Source organism: Gymnoscopelus braueri (genome assembly GCF_963280865.1).
Source record: "Gymnoscopelus braueri genome assembly, chromosome: 7".
In the NCBI taxonomy this organism is placed as follows: Eukaryota; Metazoa; Chordata; class Actinopteri; order Myctophiformes; family Myctophidae; genus Gymnoscopelus; species Gymnoscopelus braueri.
Genome location: NC_137608.1, coordinates 25,602,404 through 25,618,895, shown reverse-complemented (window position 1 = coordinate 25,618,895; position 16,492 = coordinate 25,602,404). Strand labels below are relative to the sequence as shown.

The window sequence follows — 16,492 nt, the reverse complement described above, 5'->3', positions numbered from 1 at the left end:
AAATAACAGAAAAAGAAAACACAGCTCACGGTAACTAAAGCTCCACTGGCTAAGAGAAACGATCCACAGATCGTATAAAACAATTAAAAGAACGCTTTTTGAAACGCTTCCGTCTTCCGGTGAAAACAAATGGAATTCTGGGTAACAGAGGAATAAACAAACGGCCTGCAGTGACGGTAATGACCAGCAGAGGCTGCTAAAAATCGTTATTTGTGGACCTGCACTGTATAACTTTAAGTAAAAGTATCAATACCGCAATGTAGAAGTACTCTGTTACAAGTAAAAGTCTGGAATGCAAAATTTACTTGAGTAAAAGTACAAAAGTATTAGAATAAAAATGTACTTAAAGTACTAAAAGTAAAAGTACTAAATGTTTGAAAATAGCAGATCTACAATGTGAGCTTGTAGATCGACTATTTTCAAATAGCCTAGGTATAAAATAGGGCTAAAGTAGTTAATGAATGTTTTATAATGTAGTAATTTATATCTGCAAAGTAACTAGTAACTAAAGTTTTCATAAATTGTAGTGGAGTAAAAGTACAATATTTCCCTTTGAGATGTAGTGGAGTAGAAGTAAAAGTATAGACAATTGGAAATACTCCAGTTAAGTAAAAGTACCTCAAAATTGTACTTAAGTACAGTACTTGAGTAAATGTACTTATTTACTTTACACCACTGACACACGCACAGACAGTTACAGCTGTTGCTTATTGGTTTGTGATGACTGACCACCAAGTGAGTGAGGCTGTGTCACCTCGTAATAGTCTCATCACTACAGTCCCCTCAAACACGTGTGGAGCTATATCAACAACAGGAAACGGATCACCAATTAAATGTGATTGATGAAGGCCTGTCAGTGAAGGAAACAAGTTTTTCCACATCTCTCAACATTTGTTGACAATCTTTTTCATAATCAGGACACAGGCATTATCTGTGTCCTCAGAGATCACACATACGGTACACAGACACAGCCTGATACACCCTCTCATACACACGCACACGCACACGCGCACACACACACACACACACGCATGCACGTATGCACGTACACGCATACATGCACATCTATACACGAGCATGGTCAGACCACTGCTCTGTAGTTATGATGGTTCAAATGCAGAGAACGTTGTTCGCCATGGGGATCAATAGAAGTTGCCCATATAAACTCTGATGCAGTTACACATATCTCACAAGAAACCGTTCTCACACAGGCACTAGTGTGCACATACACGCGTACACACACACACACACACACACACACACACACACACACACACACACACACACACACACACACACACACACACACACACACACACACACACACACACACACACACACACACACACACACACACACACACACACACACACACACACACACACACACACATTTACTCTCCCTTTCAATCTTCTCCCTCATTCCTCCTCCGCTCCATAAACCTGCCAAATATTTGAGTTGAGTCCATTGCTCTGCTTTGGTGGTTTGGCGGCCTGCTATCCTAACCTTAAGTTGACTCATTTCATCATTTCGTGCACACATTGCCTCTCAATGCCTCTGCAGAGGTATAAAGGAATACAATAGAATATAGTTTTCAATGAGCATTATAATAGGAAAAACATTATCTACACTATTTTGTTCATCCAATTGTTAGAATAAGTCTCTAAATTTGCTTTTCCTCTTTGCTTTTCGTAGGTTTGAGATTGACATTGAGCCTCTATTTGCTACCCTGGCCTTGTATGATCTGAAGGAGAAGAAGAAGGTAAGAAACCACGTCGCTGTTGAGGGCACACCTGTACTTTACTGCAGGTCTCTGAGATATTAAAACATCTAAGATGAATGCAATGCCATAGATCTGTGCAGTTACACTGCAGTTTTATTGTGGCGTCTAATGCATCTATAATGTTGTTTAGCATTCTGTTGTGGTGGTGACTGGGATCAGTCGGTGTAATGTGTAGGGCTTAGGTCTCAGCAGGACATCTGGAAGCTCTGTGGCATGTTGCTTCTCAGTACCGTACCCACTAATGTTGTGGTAGTGTACACTGCTTTCCCAGACAACAGCTTTGAACCACAGTATTTTGTGCTATGTTTGCTATGGATTTGCACAGCTGTAGAGGCTGTTTTCTTTTTTGGGGGAGGTCGGGGGGTGAATAGGTTGGAAGGATTTAGTTTGTGCTTAAGTGCTCGGGAATCTCTCAAATGAGATGGGCTTTTAGCCTCTGGCCTTGTCTGCTATTCAGCACTGTTCCTGGTTGGCCTCTAAAGCAACTGCAGGATTGTTGGACATTATGGTCTGGTAGGAGTGTGTAGGCGGCCAATATAATATTGAGCACCATTATACAATACAGTCTTTTTTTTTTTCTCTATTCCACGATCTTGTAACCCATTTTTTCACCCAGTGCCAATTGCCTATGTAATCCTGGGCATTACTCTCCCTCTGCCAGCCTAGGGAGAGCCTAGAACTGAGCTCATGCCTCCTTCAATGCATGAGGAGCTAGCAAGCCGCTTCTTATCACCTGACAGGGGGGGAGTTTCCCCGGTAGGACGTAGTGCGTGGAAGGAACACGTTATTCCAAGCAGTTCCTTTCCCCTCCATCAGGCGCCCCGGCTGACCAGGGGGAGGCAGTATAGAGACCAGGATTACTGCATGTTTTTTTGTGAGGGTACCATTACCTGCCCTAGGGGACACGGGGAGAACATGCAAACTCCACACAGAAAGGCCCTTTCGCCAACCCCACGTAGGGTATGGGCACTGATGACACGGAGGAGAGGACACGCCCCCCAGCGCCCACAGCGTCCCTGGCGGGAATCAAACCCAGGACCTTCTAGTTGTGAGGCGACAGCGCTACCGACCGTGCCCCCCCCCCATACATTACAGTCTTTTGACAACTTCACATAGTCAGATGGTTGCGGTTAAAATAGAAATGTCCATGTGCCTATACGTGTACTTTACCTCCTTGATATTTGCAGTCCTCCAGCCCGCTCTCTAAATGTGTTTTGTCACATTGGATCCAACAGTAGCAGCATAATTAAATTAGTTGTTGAGCCTGGCTGTGTCCTTGTGAAGGGTAATACAACTTCCTGCTTATTGGATCAGAGACAGGATGTTGAAGTTATGAAATGCATCTCTGTCACGGTGGAGGACAAACTCTCCAGTTTGTTTACTCAATTATGACTTGGATGAGGCTGGAAGGATGAAACATCTTTTATTGTTCTTTTCTCTCTGTTTATCTTTGTATCTTGCTCTTCGTTTCTACGTCTCTCCTCCATATCCTTTATCTAGAATCCTGTTTTCTCCTTCTCTCCTCGCATTTCTGTCATCATATTGTCCAATTTCCTTCCATTCTCACTCTCTCCTCCTGGTTCCCTTCCATGCTGTCTCCGTGGCTCACTAGAAGCACTGTTTGTTGTTTCACATTCTTGAAATCTGCTGCAGATGTTCATATAATTCCATATAATTCTCCAGTTATAAATCCTGTCCTTCCGGACCTCTCATCAGGGCTTTTGTGCAAGATGAGGTACATACATACAGAGGATTTTGCGCACCAACACGGGCGCTGCTTCTGATCAACTGACCAACCATACACAATTCATGGATACACTGTAAAATGTTGTGTGTCAAATATAATTTAGTGAGGAGTGAAATACATCATATTAGGCTATGAATTGTCTATGTTGTGATGGATAAGAGGAAAGTACTTAAAACTGCTACTTTGGAAAATAACATTCTGGTCTGCTTCATGTCTCATTAAATACAAAAAAGATTGGTCTGACATGAGGGGAATTTCTCCTGTGAAATCTTCATTGTAATTAATTGGAGCTTGTACTGTTTTGATTTAGTGAGCTCTTGGACTTTTAAAAGCTACATAAATGAATGCATCGTCAAGCTTACAGTTTTCACTTTTATTAGGTTTGATTGATTTTTTGACATTTACAACTCTGAGTCTGAATGTCAAAGAGATCATCCTTGAGTTCAGCCAGTTGTTTTCAGTTGCCAGACAGAAACAAACTGATATTCATGAACGCAAGTAGCATTTAAAAAGGTCTTTAAAGGTTTCACTTTTCCACTCTACTGTGATCTCCTGACACCTGTCACTCTGAGGACCCTATCTATGTGAATGTGACTCAAACTGACCGTAGTAATCTGTTAGTACTATTAGTAGTTGGATAATGAACAACTTGCAGTACCAACCTGCATTACAATGAAATAGCTGTAATCCCTGTATGATACTTAATTAACCACTTTCAACCTCGCGTCCCTATTTTGGGCATCTTATTACAGGCAAACATTGTCAAAAACTAGTGAAAATTGCAGATCTACAAGCTTACAGGATGTTGTAATGCGTCACTTCGTGCTGCGCTATAAGCTTGTAGATCTGATAACTCAAATCTTTGCTTCTGGGGGTCCCTGAAACAAAATATGTTGAGATGGGGGGGGATCCGCAGCCAAATACATATAATTTTGGGGATCCTTGACATGAAAAAGTTTTCGCAACACTGATATAACAACATACGTTTTTCCAGAAAACTATTAGGATCGGCCTCAGGTCCTAATGGGTTAATTTCCCAGGGATTACACTTGGATTTCAGATCATAATGACTTTTCCAACAGGCCTTCAAAATGCTTTTTTAAGATGAACATCCAAAAGAGGCCGGACAGGGGCCTGACAAAGAGAAAGGAATGAGGGGTGGGGGGGGGGAGGAATTAATGGCTGGTTAATGGAGAGGATCACATGACACTCACAACAGGAGAGGTCAGGGCATATGGTCATGTTCGTTGCCTGGGGGTCGCAAGGGAGGCAACTGGAGAAACAACGGATCGGACTGAACGGATAGCATTCCACACACAGCCTTTACTCAAAAAGCCCTGCTTGCTCCTGTAGATGAGATAGATAAATAACCCATTAAGTCCTGAGGCCGATTCTACATTACATTACATTACAGTCATTTAGCAGACGCTTTTATCCAAAGCGACTTACAATAAGTGTATTCAACATAGGTAGGGAACGAAAACTACTAATCACCAGAAGACTTTAGTGCATTTTCTGCAAAAACAAGCAACCAAGAGTATACCTAGCGCTAAGGTAAAAGTGCAATATATCAGCTACCTATTTCCTTAAACAGATGAGACAAAATAGCTAAATCAAATGAGCATGAGCTAAAACAAATAAGTGTATCGACTAAACAAGATCCAATAAACAATACAACAATAGAAAACAAGCGTTCGTATAACTAGTTAACAACAAGTAGGTCAGGCAGAGAGGAAGGGTAGTGTTTCCTGAAGAGGTGGGTTTTCAGCCTGCGGCGAAATATGGGCAGTGACTCTGCTGTCCTAACAAATGTCTTCTAAATCCTAACGGTTTTCTGAAAAACTTTTGTTTTCTATGTCAGTGGTGCTCAAACCTTCTCATGTCAAGGACCAGAAAAAAATTATATGTATTTGGCCGCCGACCCCCGTCTGAAAATATTTTGTTCCAGGGACCCCCCAGAAGCAAAGATTTGAGTTAAAATCTTTGCTTTAAAAAATATATATATTCAAAGATTTGCACACTTTTTCATGATTTCTCAAAAATAGCAGATCTAGCATATATACAAGCTCATATGAGCTCGTATATATCTGCTATTTTTTGATAGCCAACCAATGTGCTATATAATATATATTATATTATAACTATATATAACTAAAATCTAAAATAACACAGACACGTTTCCGGTTTTAATGGGATAAATGAAATGAGAATCTTGTGGATATTGATTTAATTTCCCCTCCATGGGTACAGTGGGGATTCCATTGTGGAATGTTATATCCACTTTGGGTTCTCCAATGCTCACAAATATATGGCAGAAGAAAATGGCATTACTGTAAGTAGTAAATAACCACATGCAGTATGTGCCTTTAATACATCATATATTTCCCGCACTTTTGTCCAGATATCGGAGAACTTCTACTGTGATCTGATCTCGGAACAGTTCAAGGGTTTCTTGAAGGCCCACACACCAAGTGTGGACCTCTCGACCATGGCCAGGTCTGCCATCTTTTCCATCACGTACCCCTCACCAGACATCTACCTGGTCATCAAGGTAAGGCTGCATAGAGCACTGGTGTAGTACAGTAGGTACCAGGGCTGCCCACACTCATAGTCGAATAATTTATTCATTGGTCAGTTTGGTCTTAGTCGACCAAGTTACTTGTTAGTTGATTAGTTGTTTTTTCAGTTTTTTTCTTATGCTGATTTGCTGAATGAATTATTTCTTGAAAAATGTGCACATCTCTTCTAAAAGTCTAGATATTATTAGTAATTCTGCCCGTCTACAACTTTCAATTGGCCAGTATAGCCATTGTGAAATCAACATTAGAATGTTCAGTTCTCAACCTCACCAACCTGAAAAGGCTGGTCTCTCAGTGATTGTGTGCGGCAAACACAATTTTACAGTTTTGTAGATTAAAACAACTAATTGATTATTCAACAAATTCGGTTTGACTAAAAAGGTGTTAGTGAAGGACAGTCCTAGTAGGTACATAGCAAAATCCTCGGTGTTGATTTAACTGTGAGAGGGTCCATTCTGTTATGTTTACGTAGTTGGATAAATGGATAAATTAACAATGAGGGCTTTACTGTGTAAAGTCAAAGGAAATGCATCTGTGTAAGTTGGCTAGACAGGCCTTACTGTTTCCTGAAATATGTTGAGACAGGACATTGTAAAATACAACAACGGTATTCACTGACCTAAAATTGCTCTGCTCTTATAATATTCAAACTCCTTTTGAAAAGATTGATTGTTTTCCCAGGCCTGTTTAGTGGCCATCGCTAAGACTTGTACACAGTAAAAGCCTCGGTGTTAGACTCTCAGAGATGAATAGGATTTGACTGTGTGTACATTTCTCGACAGACATCCATTACATACTGTTCTTCTGACAAATGTATGTTTTTGTGTTTAATTGTTCAACTGGCCTGTTGAATCATGTTCTCGCTGTCCTTATTTCAGATCGAAAAGGTTCTTCAGCAAGGCGAGATCGGTGACTGTGCTGAACCCTACACAACCCTGAGGGAGAATGATTCAAAGGTATTCTAACGAAGACCATAATTCACTGTGCAAAAACACACGGCCATTACATTTCACATCCTTTGGGTACACTGTAGATATTTAAGTAATTTTCTAGCCTCTGGACAACATCTAGAACCTGGTGGTGGCAACATATTATTATAATTCTTCCGGGATTCTTCTGAGCCTTTATTGATAGTGACAGTAAACCGGGAGAGCAGGAGAGTGACATGCAGCAAATGGTCCGTCTGGCCCAAGAGTTGAATTGGAGACTTTCTGTCGGGCATTTGAACCTATGTGGTACCTCTCAGCTATTGGGTGCCCCTGGCAACATTTTAATTCTGACTTTAACCACATGAACTCTAGCGTCCCGGGGGCGAACATTCAGCGAAAATAGCTGCTCAGTGTGTGTCTACGTATGTGAGATCCCAGTTCTGGCGTCTAATCTCTAGACTCTGTGGGTCTTCATGCTTCCATGCTGTCTTCTGAGGAGGATGACCTGACCTGAATGACCCCTTCAACCCCCCACCAGCCAGTCTTCTGCATTCATCATGTCTCTGTTTGTCTGTCTGTCTGTCTCTTTTTGTAGATCTATTTTCGGGAAAAGATATTTGGTGTTGAGGGGGACTCCGGTCAACCACGTATATAGGATTGAAATGGTTAATCGTTTATTTATTTTTTGTCCTTAGAACAAGGACAAGCTGGAGAAGTTGAAAAAGCAGGCAGAGGTGTTCTGTGAGAGGCTGGGTCGCTATCGCATGCCCTTCGCCTGGGCCACCATCAATATAATGGATGTCATCAGCACCGCCACGCTAGAGCGGGATGTCCCAGACTCGGACAGCTATCGAGGTATGTGTTTTGTGATTGTGTGCGCCTGACTGTGCATATATCTTGAGCAGTAGTTCTCAAACTGGGGTCCGGGGACCCCCAGGGGTTACTGAGGAGTTATAGGACTGTAGGAGTTATAGAGCGTACAAATGGAACCAAATGTACCCTTACGGGTCCATTTGGTTCCATTTGTACACTCTGAGTTAGGATTTCATAGTATAGATTGGGGGTCCCAGAGATAGCAAATGGTATCAAATGGGGGTCCGTGGCCTAATGCTTATCAAACTGGGGGTCCTTGAAATTAAAAAGTTTGAGAACCACCTAATATTACCTATTAGTACCTAATTTGTGCCTGAAATCTGGTACTTGTCAGTGAGCACATATGCAGATCATTTTAGAGATTGGCTAAAATTAACAGCTGTACCGTTTTAATTAGTCCCTTGTGCCTGTACTTCTTTCCAGGAGGTAAGTCCAGCAGTATGGACAGGAGAGCACAGCTTCCCAGGAGGAACTCGGAACGTTTCAGCACCCTAGAGGATCAACCGTTTAACGTAGCTGGCTTCAAACCTGCTAACATCACCATCAGCACTTTATTCAAGCAGGTGAGATTGATCACACGCATAACTAATTTAATCATCATTTCATACATCTTTGTAAGACTGCACCCTGGTAGAGTGACAAATAAACAATCCAAAAATATGTATTGGGATATTTCACATCAAACTATTAATTTGGTGATGCCTCATTCACTAGATTTCGAGTCAAAAAATACAATTACTTCGCTTTATCAGCGCATAATATTCGTGTTCTGTGTGAATGTACTCATGACACAAACAGCAGTTTAAATTAATGTCAATTAATCGCACGATATAAACGCTCCCGGTGTGTACGGACCTTTAGTTTGACAGGACATTTGAAGTTTTGAAATGGAACCTAAAAAGCAAGGCCTGTGCGGCTACCTGTTCAGTTTCTGCTCTGCTCGCCAACTCTGACACACACCACACCACACACACCACACACACACACACACACACACACACACACACACACACACACACACACACACACACACACACACACACACACACACACACACACACACACACACACACACACACACACACACACACACACTCACACACTCACACACACAATACACACACAATACACTGCATGCATACCTGTTCATGGCAAGTCATTTGTAAAATGTCAAGTATTATTGTTTCCTTGAGACACAACAGATATACCTACATTCCACTCATGCTAGAGAGACAGAGGCGGACATATGGATAAGGTTTTCATCCACCATGCCATGTCACGCATTCCACTCATACACTCCCATTACAAAAAAGAATGTCTGTGTTGATCATCAGCCACAATTTCAGGTAGAAGGCCAGTAAAGACCTATTTATACTGTGTGTGTGCGCGTGTGTGCGTGTGTTTGTGTGTTTTCAGGAGGGAGACCGTTTGAGTGATGACGATTTGTTAAAGGTCTTGTCGGAAATTAAGAAGACGTCTACTCCAAAAGGCAGATTCAAGACCATACCAGGTTGTCTTTCAACTCTGGAGCTATTTTCCTTTTCTTTTCAGTTTTTACCGTGTGTAATGCTCTGTATGGTTATAATAATGTTGTGCGACCTGTCTCATGGTGTCCAGGTACCATAAAACTGGACATGTCACCAGTCAATGACTTGCCACCAGCCTGCCTCTCCTCAGAGCTCATCCCTCTGATCCCAGTGGCTGAGAAGAACATTCGGCCAATCAAAGAGGTGATGGAATTCCCCGCTAGTGAGGTCTTGGTACCTCACAATATCTACCGGTGAGTTTGTGTTCAACACATTTATCACACACACACACACACACACACACACACACACACACACACACACACACACACACACACACACACACACACACACACACACACACACACACACACACACACACACACACACACACACACGTATATACAGTACTTGGCATCCCTGCTCTTCCAAGGTGTTCACCTTGTTAAGTATATGTTGAAAAAGAGTGTGTAATGCACCATGGAGGTATTTAAAACAAATAGCATGTAGCTTCAGGTTAGCAAACAAGTTTGTTTACAGACACTCAGAGTACTTATACTAGCGATAGACAACAGGAATAGCTAGTGTCACTCATCATCTCATCACACCAACAGTTTTGGTCCACCCTGTAATTCAAGGTACCTGTGAGAATGTGTGATAGATGAGCACTGTGAGAAGACACGCTACATGCTTTTACAGTGTAATTATTAAAAAAAATATCGACTCAACATGTTTGACTCCATGTGCAAACAAGCCTTGTGAATAGTAATTACATGCTTGTGGATTGTTTGTGCTCTATGCAATTTGCAACCTTACCTTGTATATCAGGTTTTAAGTGTTGTGTTCAAAGCACAGGCAGTCAACAACATAGTATAGTAATAGTGATTATGACTTAGTCATTCAGACTATCATGGTTGGTTAATGCTTGTTTTACATGACTGATATGATACTGTGCAAAGGGTGCCCTCCAGTGGTCTTCATAAGAATTGGCAAAGTTGGCATGCCACAGGCCTATTTGCTCCTAGATAATGATCCTTGGGTATTACAGCTACATATCCCAATTAATTTTCTTCCAAAAACTGTAGGTTTAAATGTACACAGTATGACTTTAAACAAATCTCCTATTACTAAAGACAGCTTCACAACAACAATCCTCATGTAACTAAGACATTAGCTGCAAAAAACTACTTTCACATTTCCTGGTTGTTGAGGTGCATTCACATCGGATGCAGCACGATTTCTTTTAGTGACGGGGTGCAAAATTAAGTCAATGTGATGGAAGGCATAGTGCGTGCTGCTGATACGTCAGGAGTTCAGTCTGTTCCTATTCACACATTTGCCAGAGAAGCTTGCAGCTTACAATGGGAAAATGAGAAAAAACACACAAGCAAAATATCGTAGCTCATTTTAACCCCATCTGTTGATCTAGAGATTTGGTTTAGAGATTAGAGAAGTGCTGGCAGTGCTGCCAGATTTTGCGAGAGAAATAAGCAACCAGGTATATGAAAACGAGCCCAAAAGAAGCGACTAGCTATCCACAAGCCCACAATGCGGTGCGACGCGCCGTGAGCTTGTAGATCTGCTATTTTCATAAAAAAGGAAAAGAAAAATCTGGTAATTTTGGAATATTTTTGAAGCATTTTAACAACACAAATCTTGTTCCCTGGCACAACATATTTTCAGAGGGGGGGGGAGAGGGGGCTGTGGACAAATAGCCTACATATTAATCTGGAGGTCCTTGCCACGAAAATGTTTGAGAACTACTGGTTTAAACAACATTAAGAAGGAAGCCCAAATAAGCAACTATACTTAAGAAACAAGCCCAAAAAACGCAATCCGCAAGTACCAATATTTACACGCAACTTTGCACAAAAACAAGCCCAAAGTTGCAGACATGGCAACACTGGAAGTAACGCCAAGTCCTTGGCAGAAGAAGTACACATAGCTTGGCACTGTGTGTTTAAGCCTTGAGATAACGTTGTTGTGTATTAAACAGAAATTGTTCTCTTCTCTCTGTAGGAACCTGCTCTATATCTACCCTCAGAGGCTGAACTTTGTCAACAGATTGACATCGGCGCGGAACATCAGCATTAAATTCCAGTTCATGAGTGGAGAGGACGCCAGCTGCTCACTACCTGTAAGTGCAGCTGTGAAACATACATGGACTTGTACAGAACTGATCAGTGTCCATTCCCCACCCTCTCTTAACCACATGAACCTTAGCGTCCTTATTATGGGGCAAACATTCAGCAAAAATAGCCGATCTACAAGCTTGTAGATCGGCTATTTTCAGTCAAGAGTTTTATTGTAGATGGAAAAAGGAGGGGGCACAGGATTATACGGCTGGGGAATCCCGGTCAACAAAAGTACAGTATATCATTGCTGTCGGGTGGAAACCTTTTCTGTCCAAAACCGTTACTGTTCAGGAAATGTAAAAAAGTGTTCCAAATGGATCCAGTAAAGTTATTATTTTAGTCACAAGCTCTTGTTAACACATTGAGTGCCAGGGTCTTTTTAAAACAGGGTACAGTCGGTGCCTGGATTTTTAACCATTTTTGAACCTTTTTCAAGTAGTCACAAAATATTTTCAGTGATCACCGTCCTCAAGGTGACCCCCTCATTACACACATAGAGGTCTCGTACAATCGGGGGAAAAAAATTAAAAACATTAGGTAATCCGTTCCATAGTTGCAGCCAGTTGAAAATAGTCGAAAATAGTCAAAAATACATATTTTAGAAAAAAAGTACACAAGAGCCGAGATACAGGCTTTTGAAGTCATAAGTTAACCAGGAAGTGGATTGGAGTCTAAATCTTCGAAAAATGATATCTCCTGGTGCTGGGAAGGAAAAAAAAAAAAAATAATAATAATAATAATAATTTTTTTTTTTCCCAAAAACGGTCATAACCGTTTTTGGCACACAACGCATGGCTTCTCAAAAACGGTCCGGACTGTTTTTGGCACTCAATGTGTTAATACTTTTTTTCATTGGCTAATATTCATAAAACCCACAGACAGACCAGTTTCAAACTGCCGTTTTGGGCAATTCATTATTATTATTATTTTAGGCAAAAATAAATGGAAAAAGATTGGGTATTGTAGCTCGGCTATTTTTGACAATAAAGATAGGGTTTAAGTGGTTAATGCCTTTTGTATTAGATTGCACATGTGTCATTGATTTGATACATAAAGGGTTTCATAATTTTCACCTTGTTTTTTCACTCTCAATTCAAAGGTATTCTTTGGGAAATCAAGCGGTCCTGAGTTTGTGCAGGAGATTTACACTCCTGTCACATACCACAACAAGTACGTGGACCATGCTTACTGCTTGCTACATAATATTGTCATTAATGTAATTATAATTACTGACTCACTGTCTTATCTCTCTCTCTGTCTTACTGTCTCTCGTGATTACTTGCTCGCTTCCTCCCTTCCTCTCTCTCCTCCTCTTCCCATTCACCCTACTCTCTCTCCCTCCATCCCTCTGTCTCTCTCCCTCCCTCCCTCACGCTCTCCCTTGTCGGATTTCTTCCGACTCCCGCCAGGTCCCCAGACTTCTACGAGGAAGTGAAGGTGGCCCTTCCCGCGCGACTGACAGAGAGACACCACCTCCTGTTCACTTTCTATCACATCAGCTGTCAGCAGAAACAGAACCAGAGTGGCAGCTGTGAGACGCTCATAGGATATTCAGTAAGAGTCCCGACCCCCTGTGCAACCTCTAGGCCTGTCACAATTATTACGTAACCGCCTGGTCGCAATTATTTGAGAAAATCGCAATGCTTTGTCTCATGAATCTGTGTATCTGTTGAAAAATAGCAGCGCTTGTAGATCTGCAATTTCCGCTATTTTTGAAAAAAAGTATTTAAAGTTTGCAAACAGAAAAGTGATTTTTATAATTAATTATAATTGCGATTCGATAATCGCAATTATTTGTACAACAGTTAATCGTCAACAAAAATGTCATGATCATGACAGCCCTACAGTATGTACTACCTGATGAAGATCAATATGGCAGCAGCACATTTTGAAGCAGGAACCGTAAAGGGTTTGGTGAGGTGCTGACCTTCTGGAACAATCTTAAACCATTAAGACCTGAGGCCGATTCTACAAATGCCTTTTAAAGCGGTAGTTCTCAAACTTTTTCGTAATTCAAAAATTATTCATCATTTTTCAAACGCTTTCAAGATTTTCAAAAAATGTTCAAAAATAGCAGATGTACAAGCTCGCAGCGCGGCACGAAGTGACGCGCTGTGAGCTTGTGTATCTGATATTTTTGAATAGCCAGCGCAAAAATCTAAATTGATACAGATGCTTTCTAGGTTTTAATGGGTTAAAAAGCATGAAAAAAGTCGCACGCTCCATTTATTTGATTGACGTTTCGGAATCAACAAAAGCCGCACATTTTGAACCACATGAACCCCAGGGAACAGTTACCGACATGTTGTAGATTGCCCTCTGGCTAACTCACAACATGGAGCGCTGTGACTGTGAGCTTGTAGATGGGCTATTTTCAGCAAAGAGATTTTGTGTAGAGGGGAAAAAGGAGCGGACCAAGTATAGAACTCTGAGGGACCCTGATAAACTAAAGTACGTATATAGGGCTTAAGTGGTTAAATGCGTATGACTGCTGAGACTGAACACGCTGGGCTGTTTGTTGTGTCCGAAAGGGATACACACATCACTTAACAGTACACAGTAAAATCCTCAGTGTTAGGTTAACACTGAGAGTGCACTCTCTAGTTAACTCTCTGAGTTAAATGAACACTAAGAATTTTCTCATGCCAGAATCAGCATCTGGTCGTCTGTGTGGGCTTACTTATTCCCCATCTAATTTGAATCCACATAAGTGATTTAAGGCTTAAGAGATTAAAACCATGTCAGCATATTACAATATCCCAAATCCCAGACAATAGTCTCATATCACAAGCTTTTATCCATCATGAATACATGCACTGAGAGCTATCCACTGTCTCTGCCTCTTGTCCAGTGGCTACCCATACTGAATAATGACCGCCTGCAGACGGGTCAGTACTGTCTCCCCATTGCCCAGGAACGACTGCCTGCCAACTACTCACTGCACTCACCTGAGGTACGATTCAGCTTCCTTACACTGGACTCTGATTTATTCATTCTGTTTTTATGTATTAGTATATTAAATCTATCTCTTTGTCCATGTAGAAAATGCCCACCCAAGTCCCTCCAGTCAAGTGGATGGAGAGTCATAAAGGACTGTTCAACCTGGAGATTCAGGCTGTGTCCTCTGTACATGCACAAGTGAGAAATGGATACACACACACACACACACACACACACACACACACACACACACACACACACACACACACACACAAACACACACCTCTCTTGCACATCTCTCTCTTGTTCCCTCACACACACACACACACACACACACACACACACACATCTCTTGCACTCACACTCACAAATACACACACACACACACACACAATTTTTTGGTATCACCTCCATCGAGGTTCCAAGTGAGCTGAGGCGATGTCAAAAGGTGTCAATACTGTTTGCACATTGCCACACACATGGCTCTGGGCACACCAAATCTAATGTCTGCGTTGCTTACTAACCTGCCATGTTTGTAAAAAACCTGCAAAATCAGCCTAGGGTTTCGTGCCCCTTTAACAAACCTTTAAACTAGCCATTGTATATGTGACGGCCTATTTTTTGCCTAAAATGTTAACCAACTGCTTTTGTTGGACTGTATTGGTGAAATAGAGATATTTCCAGATAAGTCGCAAATGTTCTTTAGCGCTCTTCTATGCAGATAGGTTATGATGACCAAGTACACTGCTATATCTGCAGTGGAAAATAAAGTACCTGGTGCCAAAAGCGAGTAAGGTTGAGTGGAGTTGGTACCATGCAGTGGACAAGTGCCAATATACACAGCTTCTGTTTTTCCTGGACACCCACCTGGAGTGTTGACTTAGTGCTTCTCTTCTCATCTCTCTCTCTCTCTCTCTCTCTCTCTCTCTGTCTGTCTGTCTTGTACAAAATAAACACCATTACATATCTAATACATCATTCCTTGCGCTGCACCCAGGACAACCACTTGGAGCGTTTCTTTACCCTCTGCCACGCCTTGGAAGGCGGCGCCACATTCCCCCTGCGGGTCAGGGATGAGAAGATTGCAGAGAACAAGCTGGAGCAGGAGCTGAAGCTCAGCATCATCTCCCTGTCCTCCTCCAGACTAGAGCCTTTGGTGCTCTACCTCCACCTGGTGCTGGACAAGCTCTTCACCCTCATCATGCAGCCCATGGTCATTGCAGGGCAGACTGGTGAGTTGCACCTCATTTATGCTCCATATTATTCTCTATCATTCTCTCTCTGCCCTTCGCTTCCCACCCTTCTACACTCTTCTTCTTTCCAAATAAAGCACAAAATGCAACAACAAAAATCCTAGAAAAAAATATATAAAATCAATTAATTTCAGTGAGTGACACTGTTGTGTGATGGATTAGTAAATTAAGCTTTAGAGTTAAAGGATCTACACCATGAATTTAAAAAAAATATTTGATATTTAATATCATATGATGTATGTCCCTCAAACCTTTTTCAAAAGGTTTGAGCCTAAATCATCACTCAGATATACTCATCCCAAGTCAATTGTCTCTGGCTTATACAGCACTTTCAGCTGCAATACCAAAACGTCCTTTTGGGCAGAGGGGGGCTACTGAGCAATTCTGTCTGGCCATCATCAATGCAATGGCAAGGCAAGTGATGTCACTTGCATTGCCATTCTGAAATGGCCTGTTCAGACACGCCCATTCTGAAAATCTCTGAAATGAGAATGAATGACTGAATGTTAAAAAAAAATATTTTTTGGGGTACAAGAGACACTGGGGAGCCCAAAAAATACCCCCCCCCCCAAAAAAAAATGAAATTCATGGTGTGGTCCCTTTAAGAGATGTGTCTGAGCGTGCTAGGGAACACTATTTGAATTGAGTTTTAGAGATTTTCGTGTTGTTTTAAGAAGAATTGCAATGTTTGTCTGAATCAAAGGAATGCAAAATTCAACCTCCATTG

At 41.6% G+C, this 16,492-nt stretch overlaps 1 protein-coding gene across 4 annotated transcripts in view; it reads left to right on the top strand.

Moving 5' to 3' along the window:
• The window catches only part of dock8 (dedicator of cytokinesis 8), an 81,417-nt gene that overhangs the window by 30,884 nt on the left and 34,041 nt on the right, over positions 1–16,492 (top strand). For all 4 annotated transcript variants that reach the window (XM_080433297.1, XM_080433298.1, XM_080433299.1 and 1 more), the window contains 13 exons: positions 1,696–1,762; positions 5,932–6,081; positions 6,988–7,065; positions 7,734–7,893; positions 8,335–8,474; positions 9,328–9,421; positions 9,529–9,691; positions 11,457–11,574; positions 12,672–12,742; positions 12,982–13,126; positions 14,424–14,525; positions 14,615–14,710; positions 15,510–15,744. In XM_080433297.1, the coding sequence (XP_080289423.1) occupies positions 1,696–1,762; positions 5,932–6,081; positions 6,988–7,065; positions 7,734–7,893; positions 8,335–8,474; positions 9,328–9,421; positions 9,529–9,691; positions 11,457–11,574; positions 12,672–12,742; positions 12,982–13,126; positions 14,424–14,525; positions 14,615–14,710; positions 15,510–15,744 (1,619 nt within the window). The remainder of the gene's footprint in view (positions 1–1,695; positions 1,763–5,931; positions 6,082–6,987; positions 7,066–7,733; positions 7,894–8,334; positions 8,475–9,327; positions 9,422–9,528; positions 9,692–11,456; positions 11,575–12,671; positions 12,743–12,981; positions 13,127–14,423; positions 14,526–14,614; positions 14,711–15,509; positions 15,745–16,492) is intronic.